Raw genomic sequence first — 16,344 nt, 5'->3', positions numbered from 1 at the left:
TCAGCTGTTTGGACTCTCATTCTGACGGCACCCATTCACTGCAGAGCATCCATTGGTGAGCAAGTGATGAAATTATGCATTTCTCCAAATCTGTTCAGATGAAGAAACAAACTCATCTATATATTTGGCCTGAGAGTAAGTACATTTTCAGCAAATTTTCAATTTGGAGTGAACTATTTCTTTAATTATAAGGTGAGACTTGTTTAGAATTGTGTGTGTTTTTTTCTGCCAGTGGCATTTTTAATCTTTTATACACCTTTATGTTTTTGACTTTGTCATAAAGCTTTAAATTTTTTGAGCATTAGCGGTAATAAATGTTGTAATGTTTTCAATCCAGCTGGTATTCACCGTTCCGTGAGCTTTGATTGTAGGAAGTCTTCTGATCTTTAATTTATCTGCTGCTTCAGTGTGCAGCTGCAGACGAGAGAAAGAAGGGCTTGAAAGAGATGAGAAATGGATGAATCAGTTTACCTTAAGAACTGTCTTCAGGGTCATGTCGTGTCTTGTGCCAAATAAATCTGCATTTGCATTTGCAGAAATTAGTAGACTTTTTTCTTTTTATTTCATGTGAACTAAACATAATGTGGTTTGAGTATGTGACTCTTTGTCTCTTGTTTTCTCTGTAGAAATATCGGTATCAGGATGAAGAGACTCCGCCCCTGGAGCACAGCCCCGCCCACCTGGCTCACAGCAAGAGTGCTGAGATGCTTCACATGAGTGATAAGAACCTGGCTGCCATGGACACCATGCACAGTTACGCCCCACACACACACATCTCACCAATAAAGGTACGGACACACACACACAGGATTGTGCTGTTAATACTGTACTTATATTATAATACTTTCCCAGAGTAAGATTTTATTGTTGAGGTGTTGCTGTTTTCTAAGCTCAGGAGACCTAGCAGAGTATTTTATTCTATTCTATTCTATTCTGTTCTATTCCCTCAGGAGAAATAGATGCAGTCATTCACTGGAAAACAATAAGATTATACTGCAATATAATAAACAGTTATTTACTATTATTTATATACGGTAATTTATTAATATTTTTAATTAGCTTTTATTTTTATATTTTCATTTTTCATTTTAATTTTAGTTTAAGCTTTAGTAATTTTGCTATGTGCTTTTGTCCTTTTTACATTTTTGTTTTGCTACAACTTAAGCATATTTTATTTCAGTTAGTTGCTGAAGCAAAATTTCTAATATTTGTTTCTTAGTTTTTTTTTAACAGTTAATTGTTTTTATCTAATATTTATATTCCATTTTATTTCAGCTTTATTTCAATGAACAAAACCATTTTTAATAGTTTTAGTTTTTGTAGGCAGAAAAGGCCTACCTATTGTCAATAGTGTAGTGATGTATGAAGCACAACTCACAAAACACTTAACCTCTATTAGTCAACATGGGAATTTGCATGAATTTCCAGATGTGAAATCTGTGTGGGGAAATCTTGTGTCCTCTAGCAAAATTCCTTATAGCATGCATACCTATTGAAATGACTGGATTTTGTATGTGAAAATTCACACGAAATGTTCATTTCTGAATCATATTGATCGTAAATTTGGTATTCATGCACTTGAGTACATTTGCAGCATATGCTCTCCATTTGCTCTTGTTTTTGTCTAGTAGAAACAATTGCGATGTTGAAGAGATGTAATTTGAGACGTTCACTTGCCAACATACTCGGATAAACCACTGTATAATATAATACTTATTCACTGAGTGTGTGTGTGTGTATCATCTCTGTTCTCTTTGTCTTTGAGAAAATGTTCATGTTTTCCATGAGTTATCCACACAATCGATCCATTGCATTATGATTATGTGTCTGAATTCTCTCATGGCCTGGTCTACAGTGCTGTATACCTCTATGGCAGCCGTGTGCTCTTCTGTACTATTTCTTTACTCTTCTGTTCCTCTCTGTGTCTTACCGTCTCTCCGTCTGACCTCTGTGTTCATTTCCTGCCTGGTTTCCCCATTTCCTCTGGCTTCAGTAGGTGTGTGTGTGACTCTACGTGAGTTCTGTACACCTCTGCTGTGTGTAGGCAGATCAAACCCATCCAATCACTCTGGACTCTCCAGCACATTAAACACACACACACTTCCGTCTTGCGTAATTTCTCAACACAGACTCACATACAGTGCACAGATTGGCACAGTACCGTGTTATTTGTTCTATTTTTACACTATTTATACGGTATGTACAATATGTTCTGCATGCATTGAAGACCAAGATGGTCCAGATTGTACATTTACCTAAGTGTGCAGCATACAGCCAAAGTACAGTCAGTGATTCAATGATCCATTCATAAAGGCAGTTGCTTTATAATCGAATCATTTGAATTAATAATTCAATGAATCACTCATTAAGTCAGGGACTTGCTGCCACCTACTGGTAGTTTTAGTGTCATATTTGTTTATCCATGACAGGCCTAAACCAGTCAAAATATTGTTTAATTACCGTTATTGAAAAAATCCCCAAAAATATTAAGTTAGGCCTATCAATTTTTGTTTATATTGTACACCCCTAGAAGTATTCTCTGTCTTGTTTTTGGCCCTCTCTATGAAACATGCTGTTTTGAAAGGCATGTATCATTTCCCTCTGATTTTAGGAATAAATTATGGGTAGGGTTAGGTTTAGGGGTAGGGATTGGGTTAAGTCTATATTTTTGGACTGTAATGCCGATCCAGGATCAACAAAAGATGTTGATTCAGGAACATGTTTTACTTGGCAAAATCACGGCGACCTAATAATGTCTATGCCCACTCAGTCTTGATGGCAAACACAGATCAGTTTTTGCCAATAACCGATAGTTCCAGCAATCAACTATCGGTGCCGATTAATCGGCAAAACCAATCAATCAGGTGAACTCTAGTTAAGGCTGCTCTGTGCCTGCTCAAAATTCTGTGTAAAGACGCAATGCTGAATAAAAGCCAGACTAAATTATTCCTGCTTTGAGCCTCCTCGGCCCCTAATACAACAATATGCTGTTATAATTGCTATTTAAATGCATTCATGCCACCTCTGAGCAGCATTAAACTCTCCGTGTAAAGATGGCTAATTACCACTTCAGAAGTGCTTCTTTGCCTCCTTTGCAGTGGAAATTCGGTATTGGTTAATAAAAGCTGTTATTAGACTAATGAGAAAGTTTTGAGTTCTGAAACTTACAGGATGTTTTTATTGTTCTCAGTTTATGATGCCATTCATTTTTCGAGCAATTCATGCGAAAATATCCTTTGAAGAAAGACAATTTTTGAGTATTAGTGCTGAACATTGACTATGTATGCAAATATATGTGAGAGGCCAAAATACTGACACACAATATACTTATAATAATAATAATAATAATAATAATAATAATTTAATGTATAAATTAAACAAGTTTAATTTATATAGTGCCTTTACCAAGCTCAAGGACGCTTCACAATGACAAAAGCAAATAAACAATCATGTCATACATAGATGGACAAGACATTTGCCAAGTCCAGAACGTGCGGTTGCAGTTGCATACCACAGTTATAATACAGTATCAAATCACAATCACAAAAAAAAACTTTATAACAGGTAATATTGGTTGAACATATAGGTTTTGAGTTTAGACTTAAATTCGTGGAGTGTGGTTATTGTCCGGATTTTAGGAATAAATTATGGGTAGGGTTAGGTTTAGGGGTAGGGATTGGGTTAAGTCTATATTTTTGGACTGTAATGCCGATCCAGGATCAACAAAAGATGTTGATTCAGGAACATGTTTTACTTGGCAAAATCACGGCGACCTAATAATGTCTATGCCCACTCAGTCTTGATGGCAAACACAGATCAGTTTTTGCCAATAACCGATAGTTCCAGCAATCAACTATCGGTGCCGATTAATCGGCAAAACCAATCAATCAGGTGAACTCTAGTTAAGGCTGCTCTGTGCCTGCTCAAAATTCTGTGTAAAGACGCAATGCTGAATAAAAGCCAGACTAAATTATTCCTGCTTTGAGCCTCCTCGGCCCCTAATACAACAATATGCTGTTATAATTGCTATTTAAATGCATTCATGCCACCTCTGAGCAGCATTAAACTCTCCGTGTAAAGATGGCTAATTACCACTTCAGAAGTGCTTCTTTGCCTCCTTTGCAGTGGAAATTCGGTATTGGTTAATAAAAGCTGTTATTAGACTAATGAGAAAGTTTTGAGTTCTGAAACTTACAGGATGTTTTTATTGTTCTCAGTTTATGATGCCATTCATTTTTCGAGCAATTCATGCGAAAATATCCTTTGAAGAAAGACAATTTTTGAGTATTAGTGCTGAACATTGACTATGTATGCAAATATATGTGAGAGGCCAAAATACTGACACACAATATACTTATAATAATAATAATAATAATAATAATAATAATTTAATGTATAAATTAAACAAGTTTAATTTATATAGTGCCTTTACCAAGCTCAAGGACGCTTCACAATGACAAAAGCAAATAAACAATCATGTCATACATAGATGGACAAGACATTTGCCAAGTCCAGAACGTGCAATTGTATACCACAGTAATAATACAGTATCATAATCACAATCACACACACACACACACACACACACACACACACACAAAAAAAAACATTATAACTGGTAATATTGGCTTAAATTCGTGGAGTGTGGTTATTGTCGAAGAGCCAGGGGCAATGTGTTCCAAAGTTTAGGAGCCACAACAGAGAAAGATCTACCTCCCATAGATGATAATCTCGGAGCACAAAGAAGTTCACCTCCAGATGATCGAAGTGGACGAGAGGGAATATATGGAGAAAACAGGTCAGAGAGATAAGTAGGTGCAAGTCCATGGAGTGACGTAAAGGTAAGCAGAATAATTTTATAAATGATACGAGAGGACACAGGTAGCCAATGGAGGTTGAATAGAATAGGAGTGATATGCACAGACCATTTAGTGTAAGTTAGCATTCTCGCAGCAGAATTTTGAATATATTGCAATCGGGAGATGGAGCTTACTGGTAATCCGGAAAAAAGAGCATCACAGTAATCAAGGCGAGATGTGATTAATGCATGTACTAGTAATTCAGCATCTTTTGGGCTGATGAAGGAACGCAGTTTGGCAATACGGGCGAAGTTGAAAAAATGCAGCTTTGGAGAGCTTACTAATTTAAGCATCTAGGTTTGGAGAAGAGTCAAGAATGATACCTAAGTTTTTGACTGTGGCAGATGGAATAATTGATGTGGCTTCAAGGTCAAATCTAGGGGCATTTGTTATGTGTTTTGTTAGAGTTGGGGGCCTGACAAGTAAGATATCTGTTTTAGTCAAATTCAAACTGAGAGAGTTGGAGCTAAGCCAGGTCTTTAACTCATTGACGCATGACAATAGAGATGCAGTCTGGTGAATAGAGTCAGGTCGGCAGGAAGTGTATATCTGAATATCATCAGCATAGCAGTGGTACTGTAAACCGTGGCGGCGAATAATTTGTCCGAGGGGCATAATATAAACAATAAATAATAATGGCCCTAGGACTGAGCCCTGTGGCACACCCTGTTTAAGAGGGACAGAGGGAGATTTATAGTTATGTATGGTGATGTAGTATTGTCTGTTTGTCAAATATGAGGAAAACCAGGATAACGCAGCTCCTGAGATGCCAATCTCTGAGAGGCGCATGAGTAATAGCTTATGAGAGACGGTATCAAAAGCTGAGCTGAGATCGAGTAGTAGAAGTATAGAAAGATTGCCCGAATCACCAGAAAGGAGGAGGTTGTTTATAACCCTTACTAGAGCAGTTTCAGTACTGTGTTGCGAATGAAAACCTGACTGAAATATATCAAAGTGTTCATTGAGAGCTAGAAATTACTGCAATTGAGCGGCAACAACCTTTAGCATGATTTTTGAAACAAACGGTAGGTTGGAGATTGGATGACAATTAGTGTAATCAGGTGGGTCTAGAGAATAGGAGTGACATCAGCAGTTTTAAGTGAAACTGGAACAGTTACAGAGATAAGAGACATGTTTACAAGATGTGAAATTGGAGCAGAAATGACAGAGGTGCAGTGTTTCAAAAGGAATGTTGGTGCAGGGTCAGCCCGGCAGGAAGAAGAATTGGATTTCAGTATTATTTCACTAATTAAGGTGGGATTAGTCAAGGAGAAGTTATCAAGCATTTGAATAGACCGAGCTAGCTCACAAGTAGATGTGGTCAGTTCTGCACCAAATGTCCCACATAAAGCGTCCAGCTTACCTTGAAAATGGCGTAAAAAAGAACATGACATTTCTTATGAATGACTTGTGACATTTCGACTTCGACATTTCGACATGACTTATGAGATTTCGACTAACCTTGTAAATAATTTAACAGGCATGAGGGAAACAAGCCACCATTTAATAATCATGTCAGTATCCACGGCAGATGATGAACCATAATACCTGGAGTGAAGCACACAAACATATGTAACATATGTTCTTATTTATGCATCTTAGCAGCTGGCTAATATGTTTGGTGTAAAATCACTTTAGCATGAAGCTCATTTACATGCTCATGTTAGTTGTGTTCAGTGTGTCAAGGGTGTTTGGCTGGATATGAAGGTCAGAATGCAAACCACTCCTCCTAGCTTTGCTCTATCTCTGTGGTACCATCTGTCTTCATGTGAAACATGCCTGTGAAACACAGCACGCAGACATCCACATACATGTTTTTTAGTGCTTCAATAATATCTACAGTATCAGTGCAATACAAACAAATCTAATTAGCAAAATTATCATTATCAGTGCTCATTATTATGTTGATGATTTAATTATTCAGTGCATCATGAAATTTGTACGTATTTTCAAAACCATGCTGAATATAGTCATATTTATTATAATTATAATATAATTATAATAATTATTAAATTCTGTAATCAGTGCATTCAGTTTTCATTTTTGAAATCGATGCATTTGTAACTGCTACTCATTTCTATTTACACAAATATGCAAGGCAGTGGATGTAGTTAGATAAATGAAGGTGGAGATTTGTAAGTATTTTTTCGAATTTGTTTCAATTTTTGTTTGTATATGTAATATGATACTGATATGGGATCTACAGTATGTAAGATGTACAGTATGTATGTCCTTATGTCTTAGCATGGCTTATATTTGTGTTACATGCTGTTCACTTTGCATGACACACACACACACACACACACACACACACACACACACAGTATGAATCACTTTCATGTGGTCATATGACACATCAGAGCTCCTGCATGCCTCCTTCTGCTATTCCTGCTAGTATTCAACCAGTACAAATAAAACAAATAATTCAATACCTCCACAACAAGCCTCATATTACATTCATTTGATGTTGCTGAAAAAATGTCAGTACTTTTAAATTTTATGACAATATTTAATATGTGCCTTGATATTGATACATTTGCTCTGCAATGATTTTTAATCAGAGATCACCAAAACATTTGACAATGTACAAAAAAAACAATGTCAATCTGCCTCAATGGGAAGAAGCAAAAGTCTACAATCTACATCAAGTCTGTGCCTGTCGCACAAATAGCGCACAAGAGACCTGAGTTTGATGTTAGCATGTTGCTAATGTGACAAGAAGCAAAATAATTAGGGCTGTCAAGTGATTAAAATTTGTAATCTAATTAATTACATGATGTACCAGTTAATTAATTGAATTATTGGCAAATTAATCACACATCAGTTTGGGCTGAGAAATTACCCACAAAAGATCATTATTATGTTAAATGTGAAAAGCATCAAATGAATAGACAATTAAAAAAAATCCTTTAGAAAGAAATATTTTGATTCAACATACAGTTTATTACACATAAAGTTTTAAGGCTACAATGTGGCAATAACATTATTTTTTTAGAAGCTGCATCCAAAGTGGCATTTATGTATATTTACACAGACTGTTCAGAGGTGGCATGAATGCATTTACACTACAATTAGAATTGCTATAGAAATAGAAATGCTATGAGATCAATGGGTGTTAAATCAGCATTTAAGGTATTTTATTTTTAAGGTATTTTATTTGATTTTTTTATATTAACAAATGAAATGTTTTTTTGTATTTTGTTAAATGGAATATATTCTAAACATTAAACGATATCTGCCAGTAGGATAGATTAGTGCATATATTTGGGTTCAAATAAAGAATAATTGTCAATAGACCATTAAGATATTGAATAATTAGGATTTTTCATATTTTATAAAACACTTGTGTTTAGAGCTGCGTTCTTACTCTGTACGACATACATACTGTATCATGTACGTTATTAAATATTATTACAGTATTCTCTGTCAAGACAGCCAGCCTTTATCCAACTGTTAAAACTTCTGTGCTTTCCATATATGTGCATTACTTTTTACTTTTAATTTGTAACTTTTTACTAGTTACTTTTAGGTTTTAACAGATGGATAAAGGCTGGTTGATGGACAGCGGTCAGTTTAGTGATCATTTTGCACAAATATTTAACAGAACAATGCTAGAATCAGCCAATTAGAATGAGGTATTCTGACAGATCAGCCATCTGTCTAATAAAATGCATAACGTTTGGTTGAATTAGTAATATTTTTATTGTTGAACTTCAGCAAACCTCTGGAGTGTTTGACAGTATTTATGCCTCTGTGAATAAAGGAGCAGGGAATTGGAGAAAATGAGATGCACATTCCTGTGGGAATCTTTCAATCATTTGGCTCTCAGGATGGATTTGGGTCAGGAATGAGTCTCAAGGGCTTCAGAAGGAGCGAGCGATCATCTTGCAGCCTCGAGGAATGTGTACTATGAGATTTTCATCTGCCTGTTGAGAGCTCTTATCTTCAGAGTTTATTTTTGGAAAGCACAACATTTCATACATGTAAAGGATTTTTCAAGCAATACCTGAAGCGATTTAATCACTCAAAACTGAACAACGTCGCCATCTGCTGTTAATGCATAGAACAGCATTTAGCTTTCAGGACTGAGGACAGTTCCAGGTTATACTGTGATGATGCTGTTTCTCTATAAAGGGGAAGCAAACATAGTGCAGACTGTACTCTTATAGTATGTTTTACTTGTCCTTTTATTCCTTTCTACTTTTTTTCCAATTCCTTTTATGCAGCACCTGTAAAAAAAACTGTATATGCTTGAATATTGTTCACCTAAAAATTAAAATGTATTCGTTCTCAGGCCATCCAAGATGTAGATGAGTTTGTTTCTTCATCAGGTTTGTAGAAATGTAGCATTGCATCAGTGTCTCAGCAATGGATGCTCTGTAGTGAATGGGTGCCGTCAGAATGAGAGTCCAAACAGCTGATAAAAACATCACAATAATCCACACGTAATCCACACCACTACAGTCAATCAGCTAACATCTTGAGAAGAGAAAAGCTGCGTGTTTGTAAGAAACAAACCAAAACTGTTCACACGAAGAAACAAACTTTCTACAAGACATATATGCTTTATCATAGTTTTTTTTTCATACAAAGTATGATTTCCATTTTTAAAAATCTGTCCAATATAAATACATATGATGGGACATAAACATGTACTGCATAGTTTAAATGAACCTGCGCATGTCCTCCTCAATTTTTGGGTCTGTTTTCACTTTCCCGTTTCCTTAACTAATCTAATTTACATTCACTGCATGAGACGCAAAAACAGCACCTCCAGGACTCTCATGTCAGTCTCCTGTAGATCCTTTTTTCCCCCAATTATATCCCATTTGCTTTTCTGTCCCCAGTACAGAGCCTTTGATGGGATGCCATGCTTTATTGAGCTCAGAAGAGCGAAACACTAACTGGGAATTTCTTTTAAGATTTCAGTTCATTTCACAAGACAGTTCTCTAAATAGGTCATTAAATTCACTAAATACAATGATTCCTTTACTAAATTATAAGATTCAGCATGAAATGTGACTATTATGGTAATGATAAAATCCATAATCAATGTATTGAATTTATATTATTACTGTAGATAGCAGATTCAGTGCATCAGTGCATTTTTACACCCCAGTTGTATATATCAAAGGCTCCGTTCTGATGTTTTTTTATTTTATCCTGTGGTTTTGTTGTTGAGTTATCCGCTCTCCTCTCCTGTTTTTGTTTTTTCACAGCCAGTGTTGCTGTCCTCTGGTCAAACCCCTCTGTACACCTCTGCGGTCTCCACACTGGTAAGAACACCGATGCTTTGCTGCCCCTGCTGTCCGGGAAGCAGAACTGCACCTGTAGTTATGTGATCATTTCATCCTTTTCCATGCCATTTCATCAACGACAGCCATATGAAATCATAACAACCATGGAAATAACTCACAGATAACTCACATCCCCATCTTGATGGTTTCATATACCACAAATAGCAGTGGTTATTTAGGAGAAAAACAAGATTTCAGTTTCCATCTTGATTTTTAGTATTTAAACCTTTAAATTATATATATATAGATTCTGGTTCAGTTTTTTAAAATGATCAACAAAATAACAGTAAAAAAAATTATTTCAGTTTAGATTTATCCTTTTAATTATTATTTTTTTAATATGTATTATTATTGTTATTTTAAATAATTGAATAATTTGCCGAGGCCCCCTGGTTTGAGGACAAATTGCCATTTTGACAACAGTTATTGGAAAAAAGCATGAATGACACTTTCTTTGTGACATTGTTCTTCACAGTGGCATCATCATGATTGTTTAATTGTTATTATCTTGATAAAGGTCACTGAACTGCGTCATCAAATTGTCAAGTCAAATTCAAGTCAGTTTTATTTATATAGTTCTTTTCACAATACACAAAACTCAAAGCAGCTTTACAGAAAAACATGATGTTAATGTTTATAATATCTTAATATAGTCACGACTTACAGTCGATTCGAGCAGGTGGATAATATAGTTACATTTTGTGATGATACAAGCAATCAAGCGGATGAGATTTGATCACCCTATGCAAGTATACTGTATGTATAATGTAGGTATACTGCATGGATTGATGATGGGACCAATGACATTGAACACACACACCACTTTAAAAACAATGAACCCAGTCAAATTTAATTGCTGCCTAATTAAAATCGATCCAAGGCCATTGCTCTTTTTGACCACTGCAAAATTTACTTACTGATGAAGAAAATCAAATTGAAAGTCATAACTCGTCGAGTGGAAATGACATAAATTGTTGTGACAAGTTAAATGGATGAAGACTATTTTTATTTTTACTATTGCATGTCAGCTTGTTTTTACAGTGGCTTCCATCATATTTCTATATGGTATTTCTCTGTCGCCTGAAGTCATCATTTTCTCTGTGCTGTCACATCCACTGCGGTAATATCAGCAAACTCGTCACTCTGCTGCACAGTATCAACTTTAAACCACACACACACACACACACACACACACCGGTTTATCCATACAGGTACACTTTTATATTCTCTCTGCAGTTTCAGCCTATTATTTCTGACAGCTCGTATATCTGCCCAGAACAGTGTTGTTTTCTTCAGGTTCTGCTTATAGTCATATGTAACCTAACGTCTGCGTATGGGATGGCCAGACTTCAGTTTTTATTAAAATGCTAATCTACTGATGAACAGTTTGTCAGATAATCTTGTTTAATGATCCTGCTTCAGTTATGCAAGTAGAGAAACAAAGAGTGTGTGTGAGAGATCTCTGTTTGATTTCATCCTTCAAAATATGCAAGTTATTTGAAAACACTGCAATGATGGTGGGTGAGTGTAACGGAGGCCAGCGAGTAAGTGCTGTGCAGGTAAACCTCACTCCCCTGATCTCAAGAGACGCACTAGCGACTGACGCTAGAGACTGCAGTCTTTAGCCTCCTTGTTAGTGCGTCCGCCTCCCATGCCGGAGACCAGGGTTTGAGACCCACTCGGAACAAGAACGAGGTGTGGCGGTGAGGACCCGGGAGAGAGGGGTTACATATATATACAGGAACTGATTAGCCAGTGGCAGGAAACTTGAGCTTGTTATGCTTCAAACAATTATGTTTCACTGAAGTATCTACTTTGTTTCTTCTAAAATGCCTTAAAGGATATAGAAATAGACACAAATGTGCAATCCTTGAGAGCCAGATAAAGTTAGATCACTTGGTTCAGGAGTTCATATTGTCATTTCAGACTCTCGGTTGATTTTGTTATCCTGGCAGACCTGAGCACGGTTTGAGACGTTGGGATCTTTTAGAAGAAACTTAGGGATCTTTTCCTAAAGAGAAAAATCTGAGAAGCAGGAGGTTTGATTTGTTTGCTGTTTTAGGCAAGACTCCACAAGTGAATAGGGTAAAAATGCTGTCAACAATCTAAAATCAAATTAATTTTTAATTTAATTAATTTTAGGGATAAAATGCATATAAATCAATATCACCTTAAGAATATTGATACTGTAAAACAATGATATGATCCGTAAGTCATGGCAACTTATGTTTTTACATAACTTTAACTCATCTTAACTTTTTCACAAGTTATAGGCCTATGAAATTCAACTAGATTTTTAAGTCGGTTTAATGTAATTTAAGTTGAAATGACTTGTACAACCAAGTCAATTATACGCAAAAAATATATATAAATTAAGGCATGCCACTGAACATAATTTTTTACAGTGTCAAAAACTGTAAAGTTTGGTGTATGTAAGTGCTGCTGAAGTGGAGAAAAGTGCATGAGAAAAACTCATGGCCTTTAAAGATATGTATTGTAATTTAAATCTACAAGATGTGAAGTGTAAGAAAATAAACACTTAAATGTGTATTTTGGATGTTTTCTTTCCATTTCTAACGGAGGCAAAATCACCTCAAATTTCAAAGTTGACCAGTGCATGAAAAAACTGTGGTTAACCCAGAGTGTCTCGCCTTAATCTCACTGCTGTGTAGGAGAAACAGCTGAGATATGAAGTAGATTTGACTGTGGAAATAGGATCTTTCCCATATGGACACACAGCACTCACGAACATTTCAAACAGGAGGTTGAGACGGTTAGATTCTGGTGTCCATAGCAACGGGACTGCTGCTGCTGATATTAACACGTTTGAAGTGCCAAGAAGGCAAGTGAAATCATCCTGAGCTTTCCTCTGCTCTCTCTCTCTCTGACTCTTTTCCATTTCTAAATGACAGGCTGTAGGAAGAGGGGTAGTGAGATGAGGAGAAAGTGAGCACACACACACACACACACACACACACTCACACTCACACTCACACACGCACGCACGCACGCACACACACATGCACTCACACACACTCACATCTATTGAGTCACAGTGGGATACAGGAACCAGCAAACCCTGAACACTCATCCACAGAGAACATGGATTGAATGAGTACAAGCGAATTATGTAATCATAACTAGATAGATAGATAGACAGACAGACTTGATTTTGTTGGTCAATCGTGTTTTTTTGTGGTCCAATTTTTATTTATTTTTTTTGTGACCTGAAGCTAAATCTACATTTATATAAAATAATTTATACTATTTTGTTTTAATATTTAATGCTTAAATATTATACCAAAATCGCCAAATGTGTCTCTTTAACTACAAAACTACACATACCAATCTAGGATTATTGTCATTAATTAAAACTAAAACCATATAAAATGTTACATTTAGTTTTTTTAGATTTTGTTTTACTTAATCGAAATTGTATGAAACTTGGTAAAGTTTTTGCCACTTGCTATGTGAAAAAAAAAAGGCTAAATGGTCCTGAAAAAACAACTACTTTTTTTTTACTTTTGGTCTCTTTGGAATTCTGAAATAATCTGCCATGTGTTTTCTTTAAAACACCAAACCATTTGTGCTCCAAACCATTAAAGATGGTTCAGCTGGAAATTTCATTTTTAGCTCTATGCTCAAATAGTGGTTAGTTTGAAGTTTGAACACAAAACTTCATTCCAAGCCTGAAGCAGTGACTTGAGTTGTTCCAGTGATTCATTAAGAGAATCATTTGTTCATGAAAATGGACTACTCTGGTCACGCTCTTGTCAGAAAAAACTAAATAACAGAAAAGCATAACAGGCATTATTTCCCTATTTCTTTTGCCATGGTGCTGTAGATTTAGCTAAGCTAATGGCAAGGAGTAAGAGGCAGTCAAATGAATTAGCAGGTGCAGCGTGCCTTACGCATATGAATGTATGTGTGAGTCTGTGATTGTTGCTCTAAACATTATAGGGACAGACGCAGCTCTGTTGCATAACCAGCTCTGCATGTGACTCTAATTGGCTGTTGGTTTGATCATTTGTATATCTGTATAGGCTTCATGTTGCAGCACAAATGTCTTTGCAGTGCATCCTTAAGTTACAGCAATATGTGCATCTTGGAACAATGTAATTAATAAATGATCTTACTGTTTTCCTATAAATGATAGTGAATAAAGAGCTGAGATAATGAAAAATTAGAAATGGATTGAAGGAGAGGGAGATGTGAATGGACTACAGTGGAAAATGATGTTAGATGAGAAGAAGGAGAGCAGGAGGAGCTGAAGGATAGAAGTGAAGATGAGTCCAGAGGGAAATCCAGGGAGGTAATAACCGCATCTAATTTACAAAGCCCTGATGCTGTAGATTGCTGTTTGTACCTGAATTTAATTTTGCTCACTCTGAATCCCACAAAGGTCCGCAGGATTCAGAAATTAAGAAGGAACCACTGGGCAAGAGGGAATTTCAAACTGATAATTCATTACATTCATTACATTTTAGTTATTGTGTTAAATTTCTGATTTCTAAATCTTAATATTTGTTGGTCAAGCCAGTTTGTTTTTAGAGAAAAAACTCAAGATTTATAAGAACTAATGTACGAGAGAACATGTAACCTTGGTTACCTGCACGTAGTGCTGGGCGGTTTGACCAAAACTCTGTGGAGGTTTCACTTAAAGGGATAGTTCACCCAAAAATGAAATTTGATGTGTGCACTGTGTAAACAATGAGTGATGTATACGCGCGAGAGATCACTTCCGGCGCTTGCGTAAACTACGCCAGAGCGCGTACACACCTCACGCATCGGATGCCGTGCGCGCACCCAAAGACAGTTGGACATAGTGGTGTATTAGAGGAAAAAAATGATATAAATACTGTTCGGTTTCTGGCACAAACCGATCGTTTCGTGTCTTAGGACATCAATGTGTCGTCACGAGCCGCAGGGTTTAATTTGGATTTGTCTGTGCATGTTTTTTTTACTCTCATAGATTTTGTTACCATTGCCATGCATTATACGACTGATAGACTGCAACGGTTAAAGTTAAAAATCATCATTTGTGTTCTACTGAAGAAACAAAGTCACCTACATCTTGGATGCCCTGGGGGTAAGCAGATAAACATCAAATTTCATTTTTGGGTGAACTATCCCTTTAAGGCCACGAGGGATGCTCCTCCGAGTCCTCAAAACGCATTCTTATGCAATTATCGCTCTCACCGCATTATATACTGCCCGCAGGCTTATCAGTATTTGCATGCGATTTGCATACTGAGCGACAATTGGCCAGTTTATTGTGCTGGCGTTATCCTATAAGGTTTCAGGATTTTCGGAGAAGGGGAGGAGTTCCCACTGCGGATGCTTCGCAATGTAGGGTGAACGCTAGAAAGGGAACTACTTTAATATGCATTATACGCAGGCAAGACGAAAAGAAAATACCATGTAAACTTTTTTTTCAGTTCCCCTGTTCAGCTGTTCAGTGAAGCTATCTGAACACAAATAAACTGCAGCAGACATGACTGAATATGAATGCGTGTTGTTATTCTATTCAAAATATCATACAGTACCGATCGGTTATTTTGCACTCCTGACATGAATTAAGAAATCACCATCACTGCAGTTTTATCATAAACAGCAGTCAAATATCGAAGCTGGTGTCTTCAATCTTTCTAATGATACACAGTTTGTCCAGATCAAGTAAGAGTGTGATGTTTTAACGTGCTGTGAATGTGAAATAGCAATCTGAAGCCGCCGGCGAACTTTGCAGGTTATGTTAACAGTTAACTCTTAATTCACGACGCTGTCTACTGCTGCGTTCAAGTCCTCCTTGGACGTTCGTACTTACAAGTTGACAAGTTGTAATTACGACGTCAGGTGCGTTCAAGTCAGTTTAGTCGGCACAAGATGGCGGTGTACATTCTGTTAATAAATTACAAGAAAATACAACAGGGTCTGTTAACTCTGCTTATAGAAAATGAAGAGCAAAGAATTCGCATCAGGTGTGTTTTGCGTTTTTAATATTTTTAAAAAGTAATTTATGAAGCCACTTTAATCTGAAAAACTTCATCAAAACGATCAATTTAAACAAAAATTGACCGTCAACTACAGACGTTGCAGCCATCGATTCCGCTATGTTTCTCATTGACACGCCCCCAACTCGGAAACTCGAGGCTTAAAGAAAATGTCGAGTTTCCCACTCGTAATAATGA

At 36.5% G+C, this 16,344-nt stretch overlaps 1 protein-coding gene across 1 annotated transcript in view; it reads left to right on the top strand.

Moving 5' to 3' along the window:
• Positions 1–16,344, top strand: part of LOC107702891 (disks large homolog 4-like) — a 113,914-nt gene that overhangs the window by 35,875 nt on the left and 61,695 nt on the right. The window contains exons 2-3 of the mRNA XM_016505332.1: positions 627–788; positions 10,079–10,135. Of these exons, the coding sequence (XP_016360818.1) occupies positions 627–788; positions 10,079–10,135 (219 nt within the window). The remainder of the gene's footprint in view (positions 1–626; positions 789–10,078; positions 10,136–16,344) is intronic.

The sequence above is a fragment of the Sinocyclocheilus anshuiensis genome, unplaced genomic scaffold, assembly GCF_001515605.1.
Source record: "Sinocyclocheilus anshuiensis isolate Anshui unplaced genomic scaffold, SAMN03320099.WGS_v1.1 scaffold238, whole genome shotgun sequence".
NCBI lineage: Eukaryota > Metazoa > Chordata > Actinopteri > Cypriniformes > Cyprinidae > Sinocyclocheilus > Sinocyclocheilus anshuiensis.
The sequence above is the reverse complement of the archived record's forward strand: the minus strand, read 5'-3'. Positions and strand labels throughout refer to the sequence as shown.